Below are 13,625 nucleotides of genomic sequence, written 5' to 3'. Positions count from 1 at the left end.
TAGAAAGACTACTTAGGGGTATAGAAAGACTACTTAGGGGTATAGAAAGACTACTTAGGGGTATAGAAAGACTTCTTAGGGGTAAGGAAGGAAGGTTTAGGGGGAAGGAAGGAAGGTTTAGGGGGAAGGAAGGAAGGTTTAGGGGGAAGGAAGAAAGGTTTAGGGGGAAGGAAGGAAGGGTTTAGGGGTAAGGGAAGACTACTTGGGGGTAAGGAAAGACTACTTAGGGGGGGAGAAGGAATGACTACTTAGGGGTTAGGAAAGACTACTTAGGGATAAGGAAAGACTACGTAGGGGTCAGGAAAGACTACTTAGGGGTATAGAAAGACTACTTAGGGGTAAGGGAAGACTACTCTTAGGGGTATAGGAAGACTACTTAGGGGTAAGGAAAGACTACTTAGGGGGGTAAGGAAAGACTACTTAGGGGTAAGGAAAGACTACTTAGGGGTATAGAAAGACTACTTAGGGGTATAGAAAGACTACTTAGGGGTATAGAAAGACTACTTAGGGGTATAGAAAGACTACTTAGGGGTAAAGAAAGACTACTTAGGGGTAAGGAAAGACTACTTAGGGGTAAGAAAAGACTACTTAGGGGTATAGAAAGAGTACTTAGGGGTAAGGAAAGACTACTTCGGGGTAAGGAAAGACTACTTAGGGGTAAGGAAAGACTACTTAGGGGTAAGGAAAGACTACTTAGGGATAAGGAATGAGGGTTTAGGGGAAAGGAAAGGTTCTTTTCTAGGTTATTAGAACAACAATGTGGCCTGGCACTTAGCCACCCCAAGGGGGGAAAAGGAAAAGGAGTGTTTTAGGGGGGGTAAGGAAAGAGTGTTTAGGGAGAGGGGGTAAGGAAAGAGTGTTTAGGGGGGGGGGAAGGAAAGGGAACAACAACATACATATACACAACACAATTCCATTATCATCTTTTTCTCTTTTACAGCTGAAGCATGCATCAAAGAACACAAGGATGGAGCTGACAAAATGTGCAAACGTCTGGAATGTATGCAACATTTATGGAAGACCGATCCAGCAAACGCGGGCAGCAGCAACGTAAGGAATGACTACATACAGATATACATATATATGTATATACATATACTCATATGTATACATATACATATATAAACATATGTATATACATATGTACATATATACATATACAAGGATGTACAGATGCATACATATGCAGACACATACATGTATATGTATATACATATGTACATACATATATATAGATGTATAGATGTATACGTATGTATATGTACAGATGCATGTACATGCACATGTATACATATACATGTATATATGTATACGTATGTATACATATGTATGTATATACATATGTATATATGTATATATGCATATGCATATATATATATGTATATATATATATATATATATATATATATATATATTACTCCACTTGTACAGGAACAATTTTGGAGAGTGGATGATGGCGATGTGGCGAAGCTGTGGACAGACTTGTCCACAGCAATGATGCAAGAAAATGGCAAAGCTGCAACCGGAGAATGTGAACAATTGGGAACTCCATCTGAACAGACGGCATGCAAATTTTTGCATGCCGGCTTCACCAAACTGTACGATGCGACGGCGACGCAGTCGCCGTCGTCCTCAGTTTTAAACAACCCATCGTTTAGACAAACGATGGGTTGTTTTTTACTTCATGCTTATGCAAAACACATGAAAGAAAAAGCAACTTGTCTCATTGATGAAGGTATACAGAAAGCATTTAAGACATGGGAGAAACCAGGGGATAATGGTGCAACTTCCTGCAATGGTGCTAATGAAAAATGTATTCCATGCAAATGGGAAGAAAGTCAATTTGGCGAATGCCAAATTGACATAAATGGAAAGGGCGAAATGAAAAGTGCAAAGGAGAAAGTAGATGAAGTACTGAGTAAAGACCCCACCAAAATAGAAGACATGGCAAAGAAAATAAATAAAGTAGATAAACTCTGTGACCAAGTCCAATGTGTAACAACCCGATGGTTGAAAGAAACTGACGGCGGTAAGAACCGCGACTGGGTAAGTAATGGCACTTACATATATATATACTGACATATATATACACTTACATATATATATACATATAAATATATATATGTATACTGACATATATATGCATTTATACACATACATATGTACATATAAATGTGCATATGTACACGTACATATATATATACATATGCATATACTCATATGTATATACTTACATATATATACATATACATATATATATATATATACTGATATATATATACATATATACATACATACACATATACATATATGTACGTATATGTATATACATATACACTTATATATGTACATGCACATATATATGTACATATGTATGTATGTGCATATATATACTTACATATATATACATATATGTACGAATGTACATATACATATATACATACATGTATATGTACGTATGTATATGTACCTATGTATATGTATGTATACATATGTATGTATATACATATGTATATATGCATATGCATTTATGCATATGCGTATATATATATATATATATATATTACTTTAATTGTAGACTCAAGTGTGGGAGAAAGTCAAGGAGCAAATCACCGAACTTGGAAACGGCATAACTTCGAAGAAGGGGGATGTCACCAACCAGTGCAATATAGAGGATAAGAATGGAAAGGATGCTTGCATCCTTATAGCAGCAGGATTAAAAAACCTCTATGACATCAACGGCAACAATCCCGTCCATGCATCGTTCCTAAGAACGATGCAATGTGTTTTATTAAATGCCATTGCAGATAAACTACAAGACGAAAAATTTCCATGTAAGGATGAAAAGAATGTACAGAAGGGGATAAATCATGCTTTTGAGAAGAGTAATAGTGCTATTAAGGGTAAAAGCGCTTGCAGTAGTAATGATAAATGTTTTGAGTGTAAGAGAGTACCCTTAACGGAGCTGGCCACTTGCGAAATTGGCGAGAAGGATGGAAAAAAATTAAAGGAGAAGATAGAAGAAGATTTGCTTAAGGAAGACGAAAACACAGAAATGAAGAAAATTAAGGACCAAGCTATAAAGGACATATGTAAGTAAACCCAACCCAACCAACCCAACACCACAACTCTAATACTACTACCACATTTCGGTAGTAATGGTAGTTGTGTTGTTTGTATGTTGGTAACAACATAACCAACATACTAACACAACCACAACACAACCAACACAAAACCAACATACTAACACAACCAACACATACTAACACAACCAAAGAAATAATAACAGAACAGCAACATACGAGAACAAATAATATTTTACTTCTTCCATTTTTTCCTTTCTATTTGTATAGGTAAACCGTGCACCAGGGATAAGGGGGAGACATTATGTGAACAGCTTACATGTATTAAGGGAAAGTGGGAGAAAAACAGGTTGTATGGTGTCGGAACAGCGAACTGGGTAAACATAAGTAGATCGAACATACTACCGGCACAATGGCACAACATTATGCATTCATTATTATGTATATATATGTATGTGTATACATATGTATATATATGCCGTTTCATCTTTAGGATAATATGAAGGGTGACTTTGGAGCAGAGCTAAAAGAACTGCTGACAGACATGAGGACCAAGCAGAGGGAAGTTGCCACCCATTGCAACAACACAACTTGGGGGACTGACGCACATGGCGAAGCTAATAAAACGGCATGTTTAGTCACTGCAGCCGGACTACATCACATATCGAATATTCAGCATACATTTGTACGGAGTGGACCTACGGAAAATAAGAACCCCTATGATAACCAAGAGTTTAGGCAGTTTGCTTCTTGTTTAATGCTAAACGCTATTGTAAGAGAAATGGAAGAACAGAGCCCTATTTGCAACATACAACCTGGCATAAAGAAGGCATTCGATTCCGTGAAAGACATTATAGGGGACTGTGAAAATGGTCGTCCATGCATTGAATGCAAATTGGAGTACTATGACCAACTCAATGATTGCAAGGTACGCAACAATGCTAATGACACAATGAAGCCTAAATTGAATTCATTACTGAAGGATAATAGTTATAAGTCCACAGTTGACACAACCTTGGAACCAATAACTAAAGCGGACGGAAACAATAGTTCTTCTCTATGTCCAAGATTACAGTGCTTAGCCTCAAAAGTTGAAGCACTTAAGGGAACAAACAACAATGCGGTAAGTAGAAAAAGAAAAGGAACAAAGAGAAAAGGAATAAAGAAAGAAAAGAAAAAGTATTTTAAAAAAAAAAAAAAAAAAAAAAAAAAAAAAATTCACATTCCGTGCGTGTTTGAATAAGGTGGTAAGGGTATCAGAATAAGGTTGTACGGGTGTTGGAATGATGGTTGTGGGCGTGTTGGAATAAGTTGGTAGGGGTGTCCGAATGATGTTGTTGGGGTTTCAGAATAGGGTCTTAGGGTTGTCAGAATAGGGTCTTAGGGGTGTCAGAATAGGGTCTTAGGGGTGTCAGAATAGGGTCTTAGGCTTGTCAGAATAGGGTCTTAGGAGTGTCAGAATAGGGTCTTAGGGGTGTCAGAATAGGGTTTTAGGGGTGTCAGAATAGGGTCTTAGGGGTGTCAGAATAAGGTGGTAAGGGTGTTAGAATAAGGATGTAGTGATGTTAGAATAAGGTGGTTAGGGTGTTAAAATAAGGATGTAGTGATGTTAGAATAAGGTGGTAAGGGTGTTAGAATAAAGTGGTAAGGGTGTTAGAATAAGGTGGTAAGGGTGTTAGAATAAGGTGGTAAGGGTGTTAGAATAAGGTGGTAAGGGTGTTAAAATAAGGTGGTAAGGGTGTTAGAATAAGGTGGTAAGGGTGTTGGAATAAAGGTTGTAAGGGTGTTAGAATGAGGCAGTCAGGGTGTTATAATTCAGATTCCGCGTTTAGGGAGAATGTTTTAGGGGTATAGGAAGAGGGGTCCGGGTTTAGGAATAATGCTTTAGGGGTATTAGAAGTGAGATTCCGGGTTTAGGACAAAGGTGTCGGGGTGTTAGAACTTAGATTCCGGGTTTAGGTGGAAGGTTGTAGGGGTGTCAGAACTTAGATTCCGGGTTTAGGATGAAGGTGTCATGGTGTAGGAACATACATTCCGGGTTTAGGAGTAGGGTTCCGGGTTTAGGAGTAGGGTTCCGGGTTTAGGAGTAGGGTTCCGGGTTTAGGAGTAGGGTTCCGAGTTTAGGATGAAAGTTTTAGGGATGTTGGAATAAGGTGGTGAGGGTGTTGGAATAATGTTATAAGAGTGTTAGAATAAGGTGGTAAGGCTGTTAGAATGAGGTGGTAAAGGTGTTAGAATAAGGTCGTTAGGGTGTTAGAATAACGTTTTAGAGGTACAGGAGTAAGGTTGTAGGGGTGCTAATGTAAGGCTGTTGGGGGTATTAGAATAAGGTTGTAGGGGTTTCAGAATAGTGTCTTAGTGGTGTCAGAATAGGGTCTTAGGGGTATAAGTAGAAGGTTCCAGGGTATAAGAAGATGGTTTCAGGGTATAAGAAGATGGTTGTAGGGTATTGGAATATGGTTGTCGTAATGTTAGAATGAGGTGTTAAGGGTGTTAGAATAGGGTCCTAGGGGTGTCAGAATAGGGTCTTAGGGGTGTTAGAATAAGGTAGTAAGGGTGTTAGAATAAAGGTTGTAAGGGTGTTAGAATAAGGTTTTAGGGGTATAAGAATAAGGTTGTTGGGGTGTCACAATAAGGCTGTTGGGGTGTCACAATAAGGTTGTTGGGATGTCAGAATAAAGGTTGTAGGGGTGTCAGAATAAGGTGGTAAGAGTGTTGGAATGATGTCGTTGGGGTGTTAGAATAAGGTTGTAAGGATGTTAGAATGAGGTTGGGGGGGGTGTCAGAATAAGGTGGTAAGGGTGTCAGAATAGGGTCTTAGGGGTGTCGGAATAAGGTGGTAGGAGCGTTATAATAAGGTGGTAAAGGTGTTAGAATAGGGTCTTAGGGGTGTTAGAATAAGGTGGGAAAGGTGTTAGAATAAGATGGTAAGGGTGTTGGAATAAGGTGGTAAGGGTATTAGAATAAGGTGGTGAGGCTTTTAGAATAGGGTGGTGAGGGTGTCAGAATAAGGTCTTAGGGGTGTCAGAATAGGGTCTTAGGGGTGTCAGAATAGGGTCTTAGAGGTTGTCAGAATAAGGTGGTAATGGTGTCCGAATAAGGTTGTAGGGTATAAGATTGAGGTTTTAGGGGTGTTAGAATACGGCTGTTAGGGGTGTTAGAATAAGGTGATTAGGGTATTAGAATAAGGCAGTAAGGGTGTTAGTGTAAAGGTGGTAAGGGTGTTAGAATAAGGTGATAAAGGTGTTAGGATAAGGTGGTAAGGGTGTTAGAGTAAGGTGGTAAGGGTGTTAGAGTAAGGTTATAGGGGTGTTGGAATAAAGGTTGTAGGGGTGCCAGAAGCAAAATTCCGCATTTAGGAGTAGGGTTCCGGGTTTAGGAGTAGGGTTCCGGGTTTAGGAGTAGGGTTCCGGGTTTAGGAGTAGGGTTCCGGGTTTAGGAGTAGGGTTCCGGGTTTAGGAAGAACGGTTTAGGGGTATAGGAAGAGGGTTCCGGGTTTAGGAGTAGGGTTCCGTGTTTAGGAGTAGGGTTCCGGGTTTAGGAGGAAGGTTGTACGGGTGTTAGAACTTAGATTCCGGGTTTAGGACAAAGGTGTCAGGGTGTCAGAATAAGGTCGTAAGGGTGTTAGAATAAGGTGGTAAGGTTGCTAGAACAAGGTGGTAAGGGTGTTAGAATAAGGTGGTAAGGGTGTTAGAATAAAGGTTGTAGGGGTTTGGGAGTAAGGTTTCAGGGGTGTCGAATATCGGATTCCGGGTTTAGAAGGGAGGTTGTGGGGGTGTCAGAATAAGGTTCAGGGTATAGGAAGAAGGTTGTTTGGGTGTTAGAATAAGGTTGTAGAGTTGTTGGAATAAGGTTGTTTGGGGTGTTAGAATAAGGTTGTAAGGATATTAGAATAAAGTTGTAGGGGTGTTAGAATAAGGTTGTAGGGGTGTTAGAATAAGGTTGTAGGGGTGTCAAAATAGGGTCTTAGGGGTGTCGGAATGGGGTCTTAGGGATGTCAGAATAGGGTCTTAGGGGTGTCAGAATAGGGTCTTAGGGGTATTAGAATAAGGTTTTAGGGGTGTCAGAATAAGGTGGTAAGGGTGTCAGAATAAGGTGGTAAGGGTGTTGGAATAAGGCTGTAGGGGTATAGGAGTAAGGTTGTAGGGATGTTAGAATAAGGTTCTTAGGGGTGTTAGAATAAGGTTGTAGGGGTGTTAGGATAAGGTTATAGGGGTATTGGAATAAGGTTTCAAGGTATTGGAATAAGGTTGTAGGGGTATTAATATAAGGTTTTAGGGTTGCTGGATTAAGGTTGTAGGGGTGTTAGAATAAGGTTGTTGGGGTGTTAGAATAAGGTTGTTGGGGTGTTAGAATAAGGTTGTTGGGGTGTTCGAATAATGCTGTTGGGGTGTCCGAATAAGGTTGTAGGGGTGTCCGAATAAGGTTGTAGGGGTGTCCGAATAAGGTTGTAGGGGTGTCCAAATAAGGTTGTAGGGGTGTCAGAATAAGTTGGTACAGGTGTCAGAATAAGGTGGTAATGGTGTTGGAATGAAGTTGTAGGGGTGCTAGAATAAGGTGGTATGGGTGTTAGGATAAGGTTGTAGGGGTGTCAGAATGAAGTTCTGGTGGTGTTAGAATAAAGGTTGTAGGGGCGTTAGAATAAGATGGTAAGGGTGTTACAATAAGGTGGTATAGGTGTCAGAATAGGGTCCTAGGGGTGTCATAATAGGGTCTTAGGGGTGCCAGAATAGGGTCTTAAGGATATTGGAATAAAGTTGCAGAGGTGTTAGAATAAGGTTGTAGTGATGTTGGAATAAGGTGTTAAGGGTGTTAGAATAAGGTGGTAAGGGTATTAGAATAAGGTGGTAAGGGTGTTAGAATAAGGTGTTAAGGGTATCAGAATAGGGTTCTGAGGGTATTAGAATAAGGTGGTAAGGGTGTTAGAATAAGGTGGTAAGGGTGTTAGAATAAGGTGGTAAGGGTGTTAGAATAAGGTGTTAAGGGTATCAGAATAGGGTTCTGAGGGTATTAGAATAAGGTGGTAAGGGTGTTAGAATAAGGTGGTAAGGGTGTTAGAATAAGGTGGTAAGGGTGTTAGAATAAGGTGGTGAGGGTGTTAGAACAAGGTGGTAAGGGTGTTAGAATAAGGTTTCAAGGTACAAGATTAAGGGTTTTAGGGTTTAGGAGTAAGGTTTGAGGGTTTAGGAGTAAGGTTTGAGGGTTTAGGAGTAAGGTTTGAGGGTTTAGGAGTAAGGTTTGAGAGTTTAGGAGTAAGGTTTGAGGGTTTAGGAGTAAGGTTTGAGGGTTTAGGAGTAAGGTTTGAGGGTTTAGGAGTAAAGTTTGAGGGTTTAGGAGTAAGGTTTTAGGGTTTAGGAGTAAGGTTTCAGGGTTTAGGAGTAAGGTTTGAGGGTTTAGGAGTAAAGTTTGAGGGTTTAGGAGTAAGGTTTTAGGGTTTAGGAGTAAGGTTTCAGGGTTTAGGAGTAAGGTTTCAGGGTTTAGGAATAAGGTTCAGGGGTTAGCTTTAGCTGCTTTAGGGGGGGAGAGGAAAAACTCCTCGCAGACAGGGACCGGATACTACATACTAACCGGATGGCAGCAAACAGAATGGAAAAAGAAAAAAAGAAAAAGAATGTATATTTATACATATACATGTATGTATATGTATGTACATATACATATGTGTATATGTGTATATGCATATGCATTTATGCATATGCATATATATATATATATATATATATATATATTCTACCTTGCAGACGCAATTTTGGGAGAGTGGCGGCGAAGTACAAAAACTATGGGAACAACTATCCAGCGCCATAACAACAAATGGGGGCAAGAACAATGAACATAAATGTAATCAAATGGAAGATAGCACCAACGGTCCGAGGGATGCCACTGGCCCCGAAAAGAAGGCATGCAATTATTTGCATGCCGGATTAACTGAACTGTACAAACCGACGACGACGACGGCGTCGTCGTCTACGACGACGTCGTCGACAGGAAACATCAGCCTGAATGACAACCCACTGTTAAGACAAACAGTGGGTTGTTTATTACTTAATGCTTATGCAAAGAAAATGAAAAGCGAAGCGAAATGTTTAGTGGAATCAGGAATTAAAAAAGCTTTCGCCACTGATGTTAAAGATTTAAATGGACAATGCACGAACAATGGTTCGTGCATTCAATGTAAATGGGATGAGGACATTTTTAAGAGTTGCGATATTACCACTAATAACAGCACCAAGGAGAAGGTAAATCAGAAATTAACGTCAGTACAGCCCAAAATTGACGACACCTCATCTACCACCAAGAAGAACATAAACCTAACACCATCTTTATGTGACCAACTCCAATGTGCTGCCCCCAAATGGTTCCAAAACGAAATGAACGGTACTAGTGGCAGTGGTGCCGCCAGCACTAGTAGTGGTACGAAGAAGACTTGGGTAAGTATTACTATATAACTACATGTACATACACATATATGTGTATACATGTATACATATACATGCACACATATGTACACACATGCACATATAGACATGTACATATATATATATATACATATATAGACATATGTATGTATGCATATACATATATAAACATATGTATATACACATGGATGTACATACATATATATAAATATATATACATATATACATATATACGTATATACATATATACGTATATGTATATATACATATATGTATATACATATATAGACATATGTACACACGTATATGTATATGTCTATGCATATAGATGCATGTAAATGTATGTATACATATACATATATAAACATATGTATATACATATGTATGTATATATACGTATGTATGTATATACATACGTATATATGCATATGCATTTATGCATATGCATATATATATATATATATATATATATATATATCCTTCTTTTTTTTTATAGTGTGACTTTTGGGATAAGACTGTTAAGAAAACATTGGAGGAGATGTTCAAAGAAATGGAGTCGGATGGAAAGAGCACATCAAAGACCAACACTAATATCGCAACATGCCAAAGATTTGGGGATCGTAATGCTGATAGTGTCGAAAGAAAAGCTTGTAATCATATCGCGGCGGGCTTAAAATACATTAAGAACATTAAGCCCACTGGTAGTGGTGTTAGTGGTGTTAGTGCTGTTAGTGGTGTTAGTGCTGTTAGTGGTGTTAGTACTACCCCTCCGTCAAAAGAACAAGACAAGCAACTGCTCGATAGAGCAGTTGGTTGTTTTGCTCTTAACATGTATGCTGATGAAATAATTAAATTGACGAAGGAAAATTGTCCCATCCATGAGGAAAGAATAACACAAATGTTCACTGAATGGAATAAAATTAATAATCCTTCGTGTTTGAACTCTCGTGGTAGTAAAAATAATTGTTTTCTCTGTGAAAGGGTTCAAAACTCTCACTTTAGTAGTTGCAATCTAAGTGTTTCCAACACTTTGATTAATACAACATCACCAAATGCAAGTTGCCCTTCTAATAACACCGATAGAAAAAATGTCAAAACTGAATTAAACAAATTCCTCAACATCGAAGACAAAGACCAAACCCATTCCATCTCCGAAGTGAAGGAAACATTATCCACCATAAATGACATGAGTAAGTCTTTCTGTAGTAGAATGCAATGCGCAGCAAAACAGTATTACGTAAAACAGAACCCTGGTGAAAATAGTAGCAAAGTGAAGTGGGTAAGTAGGAACCAACATCAATAACATTAACAACAAATATACACATATAGTTTTATATATGTATATATATATATATGTATATGTATATATGTATATATATATATATGTAAATCTATATATGTTTATATATGTATATATATATATATATATATATATATATATGTATATATGTATATGTATATATGTATATATGTATATATATATAATGAAAATTGGATGAAAAGGAAGAAAGTGAAATAAAAAATAAAAATAGAGAAATGAAATTCAGATTCCTGGTTTAGAAATGAAGGTTGTGGGGGATGTTGGAATAAAGGTTGTAGGGGTATTAGAATAAGGTGGTAAGGGTGTTGTAGGGGTGTTGTAGGGGTGTTGTAGGGGTGTTGTAGGGGTGTTGTAGGGGTGTTGTAGGGGTGTTGTAGGGGTGTTGTAGGGGTGTTGTAGGGGTGTTGTAGGGGTGTTGTAGGGGTGTTGTAGGGGTGTTGTAGGGGTGCTGTAGGGGTGTTGTAGGGGTGTTGTAGGGGTGTTGTTTGGGGTGTTGGAATGATGTTTTTGGGGTGTTGGAATGATGTTGTTGTGGTGTTGGAATGATGTTGTTTGTGGTGTTGGAATGATGTTGTTTGTGGTGTTGGAATGATGATGTTGTTGTGGTGTTGGAATGATGTTGTTGTGGTGTTGGAATGATGTTGTTTGGGGTGCTGGAATGATGTTGTTGGGGTGTTGGAATGATGTTGTTGTAGTGTTCGAATGATGTTGTTGTGGTGTTGGAATGATGTTGTTGTGGTGTTGGAAAGATGTTGTTTGGGGTGTTCGGAATGATGTTGTTTGGGGTGTTGGAATGATGTTGTTGGGGGTGCTGGAATGATGTTGTTTGGGGTGTTGGAATGATGTTGTTTGGGGTGTTGGAATGATGTTGTTGTGGTGTTGGAATGATGTTGTTGTGGTGCTGGAATGATGTTGTTGTGGTGTTGGAATGATGTTGTTTGGGGGTTGGAATGGAGGTTGTTGGGGTGTTGGAATGATGTTGTTGTGGTGTTGGAATGATGTTGTTTGTGGTGTTGGAATGATGTTGTTTGTGGTGTTGGAATGATGATGTTGTTGTGGTGTTGGAATGATGTTGTTGTGGTGTTGGAATGATGTTGTTTGGGGTGCTGGAATGATGTTGTTGGGGTGTTGGAATGATGTTGTTGTGGTGTTGGAATGATGTTGTTTGTGGTGTTGGAATGATGTTGTTTGTGGTGTTGGAATGATGATGTTGTTGTGGTGTTGGAATGATGTTGTTGTGGTGTTGGAATGATGTTGTTTGGGGTGCTGGAATGATGTTGTTGGGGTGTTGGAATGATGTTGTTGTAGTGTTCGAATGATGTTGTTGTGGTGTTGGAATGATGTTGTTGTGGTGTTGGAAAGATGTTGTTTGGGGTGTTCGGAATGATGTTGTTTGGGGTGTTGGAATGATGTTGTTGGGGGTGCTGGAATGATGTTGTTTGGGGTGTTGGAATGATGTTGTTTGGGGTGTTGGAATGATGTTGTTGTGGTGTTGGAATGATGTTGTTGTGGTGCTGGAATGATGTTGTTTGGGGTGTTGGAATGACGTTTTAAGGGTATAGGAATAAGGTTTAAGGGTATAGGAATAAGGTTTTAAGGGTATAGGAATAAGGTTTAAGGGTATAGGAATAAGGTTTTGAGGGTATAAGAGTAAGGTACAGGGGTTAGCTTTAATTACTTTAGGGGGGGAGAGGAAAAACTCCTCGCAGACAGGGACCGGATACGACACCAACTGGATACTACATAACCTACCACCAAGCAACATACTAACACAACACAACATACTAACACAACACAACATACTAACATAACCAACATACTAACACAACCACAACACAACCAACATAACCAACATACTAACACAACACAACATACTAACACAACACAACATACTAACACAACCAACATACTGACACAACTAACTAACACAACCAACACAACCAACACAAACCAACATACAACCAACATACTAACACAACACAACATACTAACACAAACCAACATACTAACACAACCAACATACTGACACAACACAACATACTAACACAACAAACCTACTGACACAACTAACATACTAACACAACACAACATACTAACACAAACCAACATACTAACATAACCAACATACTAACACAACCAACATACTAACACAACACAACATACTAACACAACACAACATACTAACATAACCAACACATACTAACATAACCAACATACTAACACAACACAACATACTAACACAACCAACATACTAACACAACACAACATACTAACACAACCAACATACTGACATAACCAACATACTAACACAACACAACATACTAACACAACACAACATACTAACACAACACAACATACTAACATAACCAACATACTAACACAACCACAACACAACCAACATAACCAACATACTAACATAACCAACATACTAACACAACCAACATACTAACACAACACAACATACTAACACAACACAACATACTAACATAACCAACACATACTAACATAACCAACATACTAACACAACACAACATACTAACACAACCAACATACTAACATAACCAACACATACTAACATAACCAACATACTAACATAACCAACATACTAACATAACTGACATACTAACACAACCAACATACTGACACAACACAACATACTAACACAACCAACATACTGACATAACTAACATACTAACACAACACAACATACTAACACAACACAACATACTAACACAACACAACATACTAACATAACCAACATACTAACACAACCACAACACAACCAACATAACCAACATACTAACA

General features: G+C 38.6%; 1 protein-coding gene across 1 annotated transcript in view; it reads left to right on the top strand.

Annotated features, from left to right (window-relative positions):
- Nucleotides 1-981: 981 nt before the first annotated feature.
- The window catches only part of PKNH_1149900 (SICAvar, type I), a gene marked incomplete at both ends in the record, with an annotated part of 15,321 nt that continues 2,677 nt past the window's right edge, over nucleotides 982-13,625 (top strand). The window contains 7 exons of the mRNA XM_039114167.1: nucleotides 982-1,050; nucleotides 1,432-2,046; nucleotides 2,579-3,092; nucleotides 3,354-3,460; nucleotides 3,577-4,206; nucleotides 8,825-9,511; nucleotides 9,996-10,778. Coding sequence (XP_038969785.1) covers nucleotides 982-1,050; nucleotides 1,432-2,046; nucleotides 2,579-3,092; nucleotides 3,354-3,460; nucleotides 3,577-4,206; nucleotides 8,825-9,511; nucleotides 9,996-10,778 — 3,405 coding nt within the window. The remainder of the gene's footprint in view (nucleotides 1,051-1,431; nucleotides 2,047-2,578; nucleotides 3,093-3,353; nucleotides 3,461-3,576; nucleotides 4,207-8,824; nucleotides 9,512-9,995; nucleotides 10,779-13,625) is intronic.

Source organism: Plasmodium knowlesi, assembly GCF_000006355.2.
Source record: "Plasmodium knowlesi strain H genome assembly, chromosome: 11".
Lineage (NCBI taxonomy): Eukaryota > Apicomplexa > Aconoidasida > Haemosporida > Plasmodiidae > Plasmodium > Plasmodium knowlesi.
Note: the sequence above shows the minus strand (reverse complement) of the source record. Positions and strands in the feature narration are given on the sequence as shown.